The 14362-nt window shown below is 40.2% G+C and overlaps 1 protein-coding gene across 2 annotated transcripts in view; it reads right to left on the bottom strand.

Moving 5' to 3' along the window:
• Nucleotides 1-14362, bottom strand: part of Man2a1 (mannosidase alpha class 2A member 1) — a 173887-nt gene that overhangs the window by 81235 nt on the left and 78290 nt on the right. For both annotated transcript variants that reach the window (XM_059278209.1, XM_059278211.1), the window contains exons 9-10: nt 11923-12125; nt 2425-2607 (exon numbers count right to left, since the gene is read on the bottom strand). In XM_059278209.1, the coding sequence (XP_059134192.1) occupies nt 2425-2607; nt 11923-12125 (386 nt within the window). The remainder of the gene's footprint in view (nt 1-2424; nt 2608-11922; nt 12126-14362) is intronic.

Genomic DNA, 14362 nt, shown 5'->3' with positions numbered 1-14362 from the left:
CATAGCCTTTCTGCTCATGGGCACGGCTGTTGTTTAAACAGCTGGCACCATGTCTGTCCGTCAACAGTTTCTTCTGTCCATTTGGACTCCAACGTTCACCTTTCATTCAGCTTTCTCTTGCTACTATAATTACAACATAGGGGAGATTGAAAGACTTCGCAATCTCTACGTAACTGACTTCTTCCCTTCTCCATCAGCCACATTATCTACATGCGCAGCTAAATATCCATCACACTGTCCAAGGCCACTTCATTTGCTTCCATGTCATGATTAAAATTAACCCTCAAATAGACCGTGAGGCATTTTCTTTCTCCATCTTAAACAACCTTGTCTCCAGAGTGAATTCTAGGGCAGCCAGGGCTACAGAGAGAAACCCTGTCTCAAAAAACCAAAGATAACAAATAGGCAAATATTTGGCTACTGCTGAGACCACAGCTCTCAGACTTGCCCTGGGGGAAAGAGGAAGAAGTTGGAAGGGCCTGAATCCTTCCGGCACTGCGCAGTTGGCATACTGACTGGGTGATCTACAGACTTTTAAATATGACATGAAAATAAACAGGGCAGGATTAATCCTGCTTGGAATTGCTCTTAGCAGCCATCAGTCCCTCACTGGCACAATTGTTCCCAGGGACATGCCTGCCAACATCTGAATGAACAGCAGTCAACAGCGCGAGTGCAAGACAGCGCACGCGAGCTAGCTGCCTCTTTGTCTCCAATTCTCTAACATGTGTTTGGAAATCTCTTTCCTCAAAGTGTCTGTGCTAATGACTTGATAATTGTTTACGACTTTTCGGTTGAAGTGTGAAGTACTGGCAGAGTAAATTCACAAATGTCAAGTACAATTGGAAAATTACTGTGTCTTTCCACCCCCTCTAACAAGCAGTTCTGTACGGGCCTCGTTTATTAAGGAGCAAGTATCAGAAACCACATCGGGTACCTACTGTTGGCCTCCTCCAAAGGTCACCAAACAGAACGTGGACAAAAATTCAATGTCCTGTGGTCAGGTACCTTTGCTATAGTAGCCGGATAACACAAGTGGGTAGAGCAGGAGCATGGCTTCCACTGCCCTGTGTGTCCAAGACTCAGAAATCCTTAGGAAGTCCGAGGCAAGAACAAGGCCAAGCAGGTACCGCCCTTGCTTTCCAGCTGCTTCCAATGAGAGAAGCACTGACTCCAGCCGCATTAATGCCAGCTCTGCACAGAATACGTTCAGGAAAACGTGCTTCTCATGAGAAAACTGAGGAGCTAGTCAAGACACTGCCTTAGACATAGTTTTTTGAAGGACTGAAGTCAGTAGTGAAGCTTTACAAATATGTTTCCTCTTCGTTTCTAGAAAACTAAATAAAATACTGTAAATAAAAACTTTAGGGCTTGATAATGTTGATGGCAAACCAATTGTTTAGTATTGATTTGATGTGCTCCACAGACTTTTCACCTACAGGAATAGTTAGACAACAATTCAAGCTTTAAATGTATAAGAACATCACAGCATATATCTGATGATTTTAAAACATTACAAAGTAGAACATCTTTTGTGCCTATTTCTTAGCACAGAGGATTAAACTAAAAGGTCCCATGCATGGTAGATAAATTCTCTACCACTGGATTCTACCTCCACATCCCTACCCAACAAAGCGATGGTAAGAAAATCTCGATGAAACAACAGTCTAAACACAGTGAGGCAATAAGTAAGATGCCTTATCCAATGTGAAACCCTCCCTGAGCAGATCCCCATGTCGGGTTATCCAAACTGGCATGAAAATAGAGATCTCCACCACTGAAGGTCAGCTTCTCTGTTGCTGGGAAGCACTGGTTAAAACGATTTCAGCCTTTCCAAGCCAGTGTACACACATCTTCTAATTCTTTAGTTATATTCTTTAATCTAAAAGTTCTTTAGAAATACCTAAGTCCCTGCTTCCTCAATTGCCTGAGAGACCCTCCATGAGGGAGATCCTTTACCTCTGTGCCCCAGGCACCATTCTCCCTTCCTGCTGCTTTTATCATCCCTACACAGCTGACTTCCTCCAGTCCTTCCTGGTTAGCCTCCTGTCAGTTCTCTCCTACCAGTGTCCCTCTTAAGAGTATTTCAAGCAGCCAAGAACAACTTGCTATGAAAGAAAACGGGATTGAGCTGCCTGATAAAGAAGACAACCCGACTGGCAAGCTGTACTTAGAAAAAGCAGGGTTAGCTTTAAGACAATGCTTAACGTCTGGAGACTGAAGTTGGAAGCTAGGGCCTACCGTGATGCTTCCACAGAGTTCTGGAAAACCTGGTGATGTTCAGTTATAGCAATATATAGAACAAACAACACTATGTATGTGATGTGATACACTAGCAGCTTCATCTCCAGACACACACATACGTACACAACTGTACGGCTCAAAAAGATTTTACTTGAAGCTGTGCTTCTATAATTACATTACCTGGTACCATAATCCACAACCACCCAGTCTTTTGAGGTTCCTGTGATGGCATCATGATGTTGAAATAGTCCTAAGTTCCTTCTGGCTTCTGTCAGTGTTGTGTAGTGCGGTGATGAGAGAAACTTATTTATCTTGTATTTCTGAGCTTGCTTCAAGGCCAAATAGTAAAGAATTTCAGCAGTCCTAAGTGTATAAAAGAGTCATCAATATATTTTCTGAAACAAACATTTTAGCTTACAGTCATTGATGCTTTTGTTGTTGTTGCTTTGATATTTGAGACAGGGTCTTACTATGTAGACCAGGATAGCCTTGGACTCATAGACATTCCTGTCTCTGCCTACACCTACCACTACCCCCACTGGTGCTGGATTTAACAAATACACTACCATGCCTGGCTCACTGATGATTTTCAAATGTAGTGTTTTAAAATAAATATACAATTTCAATGCAAATTCTTTATATAGAAGAAACCAGTGATAATTTTCTATGAAACCAACACAGTACCTGTCTACTGTATTTAAGTTCTCAGTCAACAATGACTACCGCGTTTACAGTAAGAAGGTAGGTCCAACTGTACATAATACAGTGGGAAAAATGAAAGCAGGCAGAGTGAGACTGGGCCTGGTGTGAGCTTTTGGAACCTCAAAGCCCATCCCCTAGTGACACACCTCCTCCAACAAGGCCACACCCACTAATCCTTCCCAAGCAGTTCTACCAACTAGGAACCAAACATTCAAATCTATGAGCCTATGAGGACAAACTACCATGAAAAGCAAGTAAGACAGTTGTTGTAGTGAACTATTTTGTTTAGAGTTTTGTTTTGTTCTTCAAGACCAGGTTCTACTCTGTAGCCCAGACTGGCCTCCAACTCCTGCAAATCCTCCTACCTTGGCCTCTTGGGTGCTGGCACAAAGCACTATGTTTGTCTTTTTCATACGTTTTAAAGATTAGAATGGCTTTGGGACAAGAATGTGAGCTTATGGTTTTGAAACATTATGTTTCACAATGGGTTTCTTTTAAAATGTGTTTAAAGGCAACATGGACCAAAAGGCCAAAGAAGATTCTACATAACAAACATGTTAGAGAGAATGGATGAAGTCATCTTAAAAATGTATCAATATTCAGGAAAAAAAGAGACATTAGAAATGCTTTTTTGTAAAAAGTCATGAGCTATCTAAATTGTAGAAATACGGAAAAGATAGAAAATAACCACCATTTCAAATTTCTTTTCTAGACTCATGCCATGGGAATGAGCAGGTCAGAGTTAAACAAATTGTATGTATTCCCACTGGCATCCATGGTAAACATTCCTGCTTTGGAAAACAGTAAACACACTAGAGCAGTGCTTCTCAAACTTCCTAATGCTGTGACCCTTTAATACATTGTAGTGAGCCCAATTGTAAAATTATTTTGTTGTTACTTCATATCTGTAATTTTGCTACTTTTATGAATCATAATATAACTATCTAATACTGATAAGTAATCCCCTTGGGGGTTGTGACCCCCAAAGGTTGAGAACCATGGCACTATAGGGCTATCTCAAAATATCCTACTAAAGATTCTGAAATGCTTCTTTTCCCTTGTATGTAATATGTGCTAGGAACTAACTGGGGCCTCACACATTTTCAGTAATACTACAGCACTATGTCAAACTATCAGGTCCATTTTCTTCATTGTACCTTTCTATTTCTATCTACACTTTACAAATGAGAATGGAATATGACTGCCAGACAATAAGCTTGTTTTTACATAAATTAATATACTCAAATTCAAAACTACTGTGCACTTTTTGCTTTGCCATAAAGCATAATTTAAAAATACATTCTTAGTTATAGCCACTGAGTTTGAATATATTTCATAAACACTTTATGAAATTTATTATATTCACTAATATATTCACAACTCTGCCATTAGAAAATAAATAACACTTAAAAATCACTAATTCATTAGTATAAATCTTTATACTATTTATCATTTATTCTACTTTATCATAAAAAAATGTATAAGTTATTACTTTATGGATATTTTTTCCATAAAAAAACTATTTTATAATAGTGTAAATTTAATACATGTAATAAATATATTATAAATATAAATACTCTTCTTTCATACCTGAGATATTGTCTTAAAGAAATTCATGATTTTTTTTTTTTTTTTTTTTTTTTTTTTTTTAATTTTTATTTTGCAATACAATTCAGTTCTACATATCAGCCACAGATTCCCTTGTTCTCCCCCCTCCCGCCTCCCTCACCTTCCCCCCCCAGCCCGCCCCCATTCCAATCTCCTCCAGTGCAAAGCCTTCCCCACAGACTGAGATCAACCTGGTGGATTCAGTCCAGGTAGGTCCAGTCCCCTCCTCCCAGGCTGGGCCAAGGAACCCTGCATAGGCCCCAGGTTTCAACCAGCCGACTCATGCAATGAGCACAGGACCCGGTGCCACTGCCTGGATGCCTCCCAAGAATTCTTAACTGCAGAGTCCGTTAATGTTCCACACTTTGTACACCAATCAAGAAATTAGACACCAAAATGCCCAACAGTCCAATCAAGAAATGGGCTATAGAACTTATCTATAGCCGTTAATGTTCCACACTTTGTACACCAATCAAGAAATTAGACACCAAAATGCCCAACAGTCATTTGGCCTGTACAGATCAGGCCAATCAACTGTCTCACCCACTCAGAGGGCCTGATCCAGTTGGTGACCCCTCAGCCATTGGTTCATATTTCATGTGTTTCCGTTCGTTCGGCTATTTGTCTCTGTGCTTAATCCGACCATGGTCTCAACAATTCTCGCTCATATAAACCCTCCTCATTCTCGCTAATTGGACTCCCAGAGATCCACCTGGGGCCTAGTCATGGATCTCTGCATCCAGATCCCTCAGTAGTTGGATGAGGTTTTTAGCACGACAATTAGGGTGTTTGGCCATCCCATCACCAGAGTAGGTCAGTTCGGACTGTCTCTCGACCATTGCCAGCAGTCTGTTGTGGGGGTATCTTTGTGGATTTCTGTGGGCCTCTCTAGCACTTTGTTTCTTCCTATTCTCATGTGGTCTTCATTTACCATGGTCTCCTATTCCTTGTTCTCCCTCTCTGTTGTTGATCCATCTGGGATCTCCCACTCACCCAAGTTCTCTTTCCCTCGACCCTCGCCCTTCACTACCCCCACTCATGTCCAGGCTGTTCATGTAGATCTCATTCCATTTCTCTGTCCTTGGGCGATCCCTGTGTCTTTCTTGGGGTCCTGTTTTCCAGGTAGCCTGCCTGGTGATGTGAGTAGCAGTCCAGTCATCCTTGTTCCACATCTAGTATCCTGTTATGAGTGAGTACATACCATGTTTGTCTTTCTGAGTCTGGGATACCTCACTCAGGATGATTTTTTCTAGATCCATCCATTTGTCTGCAAACCTCATGATGTCATTGTTTTTCTCTGCTGAGTAGTATTCCATTGTGTATATGTACCACATTTTGTTTATCCATTCTTCAGTTGAGGGGCATCTAGGTTGTTTCCATGTTCTGGCTATTACAAACAATGCTGATATGAACATAGCTGAACAAGTGCTCTTGTGGTGTGGTTGGGCATTCCTTGGGTATATGCCCAAGAGTGGTATAGCTGGATCTTGGGGGAGATGGATTCCCAATTTTCTAAGAAATCGCCATATTGATTTCCAAAGTGGTTGTACAAGCTTGCATTCCCACCAGCAGTGGAGGAGAGTTCCCCTAGCTCCACATCCTCTCCAGCATAAGGTGTCTTCAGTGTTTTTGATCTTAGCCATTCTGACAGGCGTAAGGTGGTATCTCAGAGTTGTTTTGATTTGCATTTCCCTGATGATTAGGGATGTTGAGCAATTCCTTAAATGTCTTTCAGCCATTTGAGTTTCCTCTGGTGAGAATTCTCTGTTTAGTTCTATAGCCCATTTCTTAATTGGACTGTTGGGCATTTTGGTGTCCAATCTCTTGAGTTCCTTATATATTCTGGATATCAGTCCTCTGTCAGATGTGGGATTGGTGAAGATCTTTTCCCATTCTGTAGGCTGTCGCTTTGCTTTGTTGACCGTATCCTTTGCCCTACAAAAGCTGCTCAGTTTCAAGAGGTCCCATTGATTGATTGTTTCTCTCAGTGTCTGTGCTACTGGTGTTCTATTTAGAAAGTGGTCTCCTGTGCCAATGCGTTCAAGACTACTTCCAACTTTCTCTTCTAGCAGGTTCAGAGTAGCTGGATTTATGTTGAGGTCCTTGATCCACTTGGACTTAAGTTTTGTGCACGGTGATAGATATGGATCTATTTGCAGCCTTCTACATGTTGATATCCAGTTTTGCCAGCACCATTTGTTGAAGATGCTTTCTTTTTTCCATTGTGCACTTTTGGCTTCTTTGTCAAAAATTATTTGTTCATAGGTGTGCGGATTAATGTCAGGGTCTTCAATTCGATTCCATTGGTCCACATGTCGGTTTTTATGCCAGTACCAAGCTGTTTTTATTACTGTAGCTCTATAGTACAGCTTGAAGTCAGGGATCGTGATGCCTCCAGAGGTTGTTTTATTGTACAGGATTCTTTTGGCTATCCTGGGTTTTTTGTTTTTCCATATGAAGTTGAGTATTATTCTTTCCAGGTCTGAGAAGAATTGTGTTGGTATTTTGATGGGGATTGCATTGAATCTGTAGATTGCTTTTGGTAAGATTGCCATTTTTACTATGTTAGTTCTGCCTATCCATGAGCATGGGAGATCTTTCCATTTTCTGACATCTTCTTCAATTTCTTTTTTCAGGGACTTAAAGTTCTTGTCATATAAGTCCTTCACTTGCTTGGTTAGTGTTACCCCAAGGTATTTTATGTCATTTGTGGCTATAGTAAAGGGTGATGTATCTCTGATTTCCTTCTCCGCTTTTTTGTCCATTGTATATAGGAGGGCTACTGATTTTTTTGAGTTGATCTTGTATCCTGCTATGTTGCTGAAGGTGTTTATAAGTTGTATCAGTTCCTTGGTGGAATCTTTGGGGTTGCTCAAGTATACTATCATGTCATCTGCAAATAGGGAAAGCTTGACTTCTTCCTTTCCAATTTGTATCCCCTTAATCTCCTTATGTTGTCTTATTGCTCTGGCTAGAACTTCAAGTACTATATTGAATAAGTATGGGGAGAGCGGACAGCCTTGCCTCGTTCCTGATTTTAGTGAAATTGCTTTGAGTTTCTCTCCATTTAATTTGATGTTGGCTGTTGGCTTGCTGTAAATTGCCTTTATTATGTTTAGGTATGTTCCCTGTATTCCTGATCGCTCCAAGACCTTTATCATGAAGGGGTGTTGGATTTTGTCAAATGCCTTTTCAGCATCTAGTGAGATGATCATGTGGTTTTTTTCTTTGAGTTTGTTTATATGGTGTATCACATTGACAGACTTTCGTATGTTGAACCATCCTTGCATCCCTGGAATGAATCCTACTTGATCATGGTGGATAATTGTTTTGATGTGTTCTTGGAGTCTGTTTGCCAGTATTTTATTGAGTATTTTTGCATCAATGTTCATGAGGGAGATCGGTCTGTAGTTCTCTTTCTTTGTTGTATCTTTGTTTGGTTTGGGAATCAGGGTAATTGTAGCCTCATAGAAGGAGTTTGGTAATGTTCCTTCTGTTTCTATTGTATGGAACAATTTAGAGAGTATTGGTATTAACTCTTCTTTGAAGATCTGGTAGAATTCTGCACTGAAACCATCTGGTCCTGGGCTTTTTTTGGTTGGGAGACTTTTAATGACTGTTTCTATTTCGTTAGGGGTTATTGGACTATTTAAATAGTTTATCTGGTCTTGATTTAATTTAGGTATGTGGTAACTATCCAGAAAATTATCCATTTCTTTTAGGTTTTCCAGTTTTGTGGAATAGAGGTTTTTGAAGTATGACCTGATGATTCTCTGGATTTCCTCAATGTCTGTTGTTATGTCCCCCTTTTCATTTCTGATTTTGTTGATTTGGATGCTCTCTCTCTGTCTTTTGGTTAGTTTGGATAAGGGCTTGTCTATCTTGTTGATTTTCTCAAAGAACCAACTCTTTGTTTCATTAATTTTTTGTATTGTTCTCTTTGTTTCTATTTTATTGATTTCAGCTCTCACTTTGATAATTTCCTGGCATCTATTTTTCCTGGGAGACTTTGCTTCTTCCTGTTCTAGAACTTTCAGGTGTGCTTTTAAGTCACTAGTGTGAGATTTCTCCAGCTTATTTATATGGGCGTTTAGTGCTATGAATTTCCCTCTTAGTACTGCTTTCATAGTGTCCCATAGGTTTGGATATGTGGTGTCTTCATTTTCGTTGATCTCTAGGAAGTCTTTAATTTCTTTCTTTATTTCTTCCTTAACCCATTGGTGATTCAGGTGGGTATTGTTCAGTTTCCATGAGATTGTAGGTTTTCTGTAGTTTTTGTTGTTGTTGAAATGCAACTTTAGACCATGGTGGTCTGATAGAACACAGGAGGTTATTCCAATTGTTTTGTATCTGTTTAGATTTGTTTTGTGACCAAGTATGTGGTCGATTTTAGAGAAGGTTCCATGAGGTGCTGAGAAGAAGGTATATTCTTTTTTGTTAGGATGGAATGTTCTGTAGATGTCGATTAAGTCCATTTGAGTCATGACATCAATTAAGTCCTTTATTTCTCTGTTAAGTTTCGATTTGGGGGATCTGTCCAGTGGTGAAAGTGGGGTGTTGAGGTCTCCCACTATTAATGTGTGGGGTTTTATATGTGATTTAAGCTTTAATAATGTTTCTTTTACATATGTGGGTGCCCTTGTGTTTGGGGCATAAATGTTCAGAATTGAGACTTCATCTTGGTGGATCTTTCCTGTGATGAGTATGTAATGCCCTTCTTGATCTCTTTTGATTGATTTTAGTTTGAAGTCTATTTTGCTGGATATCAGGATGGCTACACCCGCTTGTTTCTTAAGACCGTTTGATTGGAAAGTCTTTCCCCAGCCTTTTATTTTTAGGTAGTGTCTATCTTTGAATTTGAGATGTGTTTCTTGTATGCAGCAGAAAGATGGGTCCTGCTTTCGTATCCATTCTGTAAGCCTATGTCTTTTTATAGGTGAATTAAGTCCATTGATATTGAGGGATATTAATGTCCAGTGATTGTTCATTTCTGTTATTTTTTGGTGGTGATGTGTGTGTACTTTTCTTCATTGGGGTTTACTGCTGTGGCTTTATCTATTGCCTGTGTTTTCGAGGGTGTATCTGACTTCCTTAGGTTGGAATTTTCCTTCTAGTGCTTTCTGTAGGGCTGGATTTGTGGATAAATATTGTTTAAATCTGGCTTTGTCATGGAATGTCTTGTTCACTCCATCTATGATGATTGAAAGTTTTGCTGGGTATATTAGTCTAGGCTGACATCCATGGTCTCTTAGTGTCTGCATTACATCTAACTTAGTGTCTGCATTACATTACTAACTGGAGCCTCACACATTTTCAGTAATACTACAGCACTATGTCAAACTATCAGGTCCATTTTCTTCATTGTACCTTTCTATTTCTATCTACACTTTACAAATGAGAATGGAATATGACTGCCAGACAATAAGCTTGTTTTTACATAAATTAATATACTCAAATTCAAAACTACTGTGCACTTTTTGCTTTGCCATAAAGCATAATTTAAAAATACATTCTTAGTTATAGCCACTGAGTTTGAATATATTTCATAAACACTTTATGAAATTTATTATATTCACTAATATATTCACAACTCTGCCATTAGAAAATAAATAACACTTAAAAATCACTAATTCATTAGTATAAATCTTTATACTATTTATCATTTATTCTACTTTATCATAAAAAAATGTATAAGTTATTACTTTATGGATATTTTTTCCATAAAAAAACTATTTTATAATAGTGTAAATTTAATACATGTAATAAATATATTATAAATATAAATACTCTTCTTTCATACCTGAGATATTGTCTTAAAGAAATTCATGATTTTTAAAAAATGTCTTTCTAAAGTGTATTGATAAGACACTAACACATGGAAGAGGATGATGGGTAAGATTTCATTTGATTTTAATAGCAAGATGCAGCTTGGAAGGGCTGGAGAGAACGCTAATTGGGTGGTTCGGAGCACGAGCTGCTCTTCCAAGAGAACCTGAGTTCGGCTCCCCGTTCCCAGCACCCACAAGGCAGCTCATAACCATCTGTAACTCCAGTTCCAGGGGATCTAATACCTTTTTCTGGCTTCCACAGGCATCAGGCACACACATGATGCACATATATATACATACATGTAAACACACATATACATTAAAAAAACAAATCTTTTTTTTTTTTTTTAAAGACCATCATGAAAATAAATTTCTCAACTGGGTCACAGGTGAAGGGAAAGAAAGACGTAGGCATCTCAGGGTAGTTCACTTCACAGATCGTCCGCCTGTGGTTTCTCAGAAAGCCGTTTCCTAATGTGACCATATGTGGCTAGAGGCACGTGGATAAAATGCAGACTTCAGCTCTCAGGCACACTGGCCACATTTCCAGTGCCCAAGTGTAACAGCTCTCACAGTGGACATCACAGACAGCAGAGCTCTCTGTCAGTGACTGACAGCTCCACCTGACCATGCTATCTCATGCTCTTTTCTACTGGCATTACCACAAAACCAGTTGACTTATTCAATCATTTACTTGTCCTACCAATTCTCCTCTCTTTCAAATCTTGTTCTTCTAAGCAGAAGAACCATATCCATAGGAAGGTACTTAAAATGCACCAGAACTGACATGGAGCCTCTGAAGTTCTCCCACACAGAAAATACACTCATGTTAGAGCGTGCACTCAGAGGCCCGCTTGCAGCTGCTGAGAAGTCCTATGCACCTATTTGTCTCTAACAGTTCAGCCTGCTAGGTTACACCTGCCTGCAGATCACATGGTCGTACCACCTACTATCAACACAGAAGCAATACAGGAAAATTAATTAGAAAAATACAGGATACAAATCGAAGAAAACACAATCTAATAAAGTACTTTTCCCTTAGAACAAAAAAAGTGTGATAATTTGATTACACTATAGAGACATACTCTGACTGTATTAAAACTTTGTAATTACATTAAATATATAGCATCACATAAAGGATGTATGCAAAACTCTATTAAAATGCTGCAGTTGTTAGCATTCAGACCCGCCCCTGGCCCGCCCAGTGCCCTGACAACGTCATCTTAGACATCCTCTTTAAGAGAAAGCCCCTCCCCCTTCTATCTCTCTTCCTTCTTCTCTCGCCATGAGGCAGTGTACACCACCTCCCTTCCTTTTCTTTCCTTTTCTTTTTCTTCTTCTCCTCTCCTCAGACCCTGCCCGTTTTCTCTTTCTTCCCCCCTTCCTTCCTCCCTTAATAAAACTTTCCCCGTGAGTGCCGTGTCTGCATGGTGTGAGTGACATTCCGCCACGGCTCCACCCGCCAAGGCCTCTCTCCAGGCATCTTACAAAAATGGCGAGGTAAAAGAATAAACAGACGGAGTTTTTCAAGGTCTAGTACCTTAAACGAGATTCCACGATTCGATCCATTCGTTTGTAGAAAGGTCTGGATGTGAAGTAGCCGCTCCAATAATGATCATCCCGGTCGGCGTAGGTGAAGAAGTCTCCACTCACGACAGGGAACAGGGACTGGCCACCCTTCTTCTCCTTTGCCCCTGCTTTTTCCAGTGCATCAAAGTAATCAGACAAAGTTCCAAACTGAATCTAGGAAACAAAGTTTAAAAGAGTTGTGTTTCAATTACTCATTTATATCTTAAAATGATTACTTCTTACACAAAAAGGAAAAACTCAGTAAGTATTTAGGAAGAGTTTCCAGGTCGACATAACACAAAGGTTACATTCCTGAGTGAAACATGGGGACAGGAGGATGCCGGCTACACTCATGAGTGAAACGTGGGGGTGGATGGTGTCACTGACTCGGGTACACTCAGGAGTGAAACGTGGGGGTGGATGGTGTCACTGACTTGGGTACACTCAGGAGTGAAACATGGGGGTGGATGGTGTCGCTGACTCGGGTACACTCATGAGTGAAACGTGGGGGTAGACGGTGTCACAAACTTGGGTACACTCAGGAGTGAAACATGGGGGTGGATGGTGTCACTGACTCGGGTACACTCAGGAGTGAAATGTGGGGAGTGGAGGATGCCACTGACTCCTCCTCTGACTTGCACCACAGCCCACATTTAACTAAGAGAAAACGTGCCTATCTAAGCAGTTTAAAGAACTACTTAGATCTACAAGTCTATAGACCCAAAAACCTACAAAGGCTCAAAGTGTTGAAGAATTCAAAGAGTGAACTACTCTTAGACAGGACAGTAGCAAAAATTTGAAAAGTGCAAAATGCTCTAGAAATCTGGAAACATTTTTAGCCACAAGGCATCTCACATACCATACTTCTCCTGGCCTCTATTCCTGTGAGAGAACAGAGAGGCTTCCAGAACAATAGGCCATTCACAAAGTGGACCGCCCCTGAACTGAGTGGAAGTAAGCAGCATGAATAACAAGACCTGCGAGGCTGGGACCAAAGACCCGCCAAGGCTGAAGAAACAGACTGAGACCAGACAAGAACACTGGAAGAGGCAGCACATGGGGAGGGCTGGGTATCCACCACACTCCACAGGGGTCCTTGTCCACTCACTGTATGAGACACGAAGACCTAGCAGAGGACCCACAAGAAGGATGATTAAAAGACCTCAGCAGCTAGTCAAGAAAAAACATGAGAAACAATGAAAATGAGGAACAGCAGGAGGAGGGTCTCGATCTGATGAAGGGGTTCCAACAAATGCGACAGCAAGCAGCTAACATCCACACACAACTAAAGTCAACAAACAAATTTATTACAAGGTTACTAGGTAGAACATTAAACTACAAAGCCCAACGGCACTTCATACATAGAATATATCAAATTCATGATTTCAAAAAGTTGACTGCATTCATCCAGAACCACAGACGCAATACAATTCTAACAAGAGAGCAAAGTTTGGGGCAGGTTTTTTGTTTGTTTTGCAGAAATTAAAAGGTTTACCTAGGCAGATACAGAACTACAAAAGATTATGCCCTGCGTATCCTCACAGGCCAATGGTTCTCAACCTGTGAGTCACGACCCCTTTTGGGGCTGAATGACCCTTCTACAGGAGTCACCTAAGACCACCAGAAAACACAGATATTTACATTAGATTCATAACAGTAGCAAAATTACAGTTATGAAGTAGCAACAAAAATAATCTTTTGGTTAAGGGGCACCACAACACGAGGAACTGTACTAAAGGGTCATAGCATTAGGAGGTTGAGAATCACTGTCATAAGCAAAATTCTAAATCTTGATCACACAGTTCACTGCACTCTATTCCAGAGATGACTGTGGATCTAACTCTGAAATGCACTAAGTTTAAGCTGGAGGAATAAGGCAGTGTACAATACAGATACCTGTATGGCCATGTTTGTTGCAGTACCATTTACAACAGCCAGGTTATGGATTCTGCCTAGATGTCTATCAATGGATGAATGGAAAAGGGTATGTGGCACATACACACAATGGATTATTACTCAGCCATGAAAAAGGAGGAGGAGGAAGAGGAGGATCGACTTCATCAACAACTATACTGGACACAGTCAAATGGGTGGACCTGGAGATCATCCCGATAAATGAAATCATTCTGACTCAGAAAGTCAGAAAAACAACTATAACGTTTTCTGTCCTGTGTGAACTCTGAAAGGAAAAAAATGGAACTAGAAAGGGGGTTAGCAAAGAGTAGAAAGAGACTCTCATGAGGAAGAAGCAGGGATGAGTATGAATAACATGAACACAATACCCGACATATAGGTATGAAAACACCACAAAGAAATCGATTATATAGTGCAATAAACATACACTAAAAGAAAAGAAGACATGACAGCAACTGACTTGTGTCCAGGGAAAGGAAAACTAAACAACCATGTCT

This window comes from Peromyscus eremicus, chromosome 13 (assembly GCF_949786415.1).
Source record: "Peromyscus eremicus chromosome 13, PerEre_H2_v1, whole genome shotgun sequence".
Taxonomy (NCBI): Eukaryota; Metazoa; Chordata; class Mammalia; order Rodentia; family Cricetidae; genus Peromyscus; species Peromyscus eremicus.
This window is presented reverse-complemented; position numbering and strand designations above follow the sequence as displayed.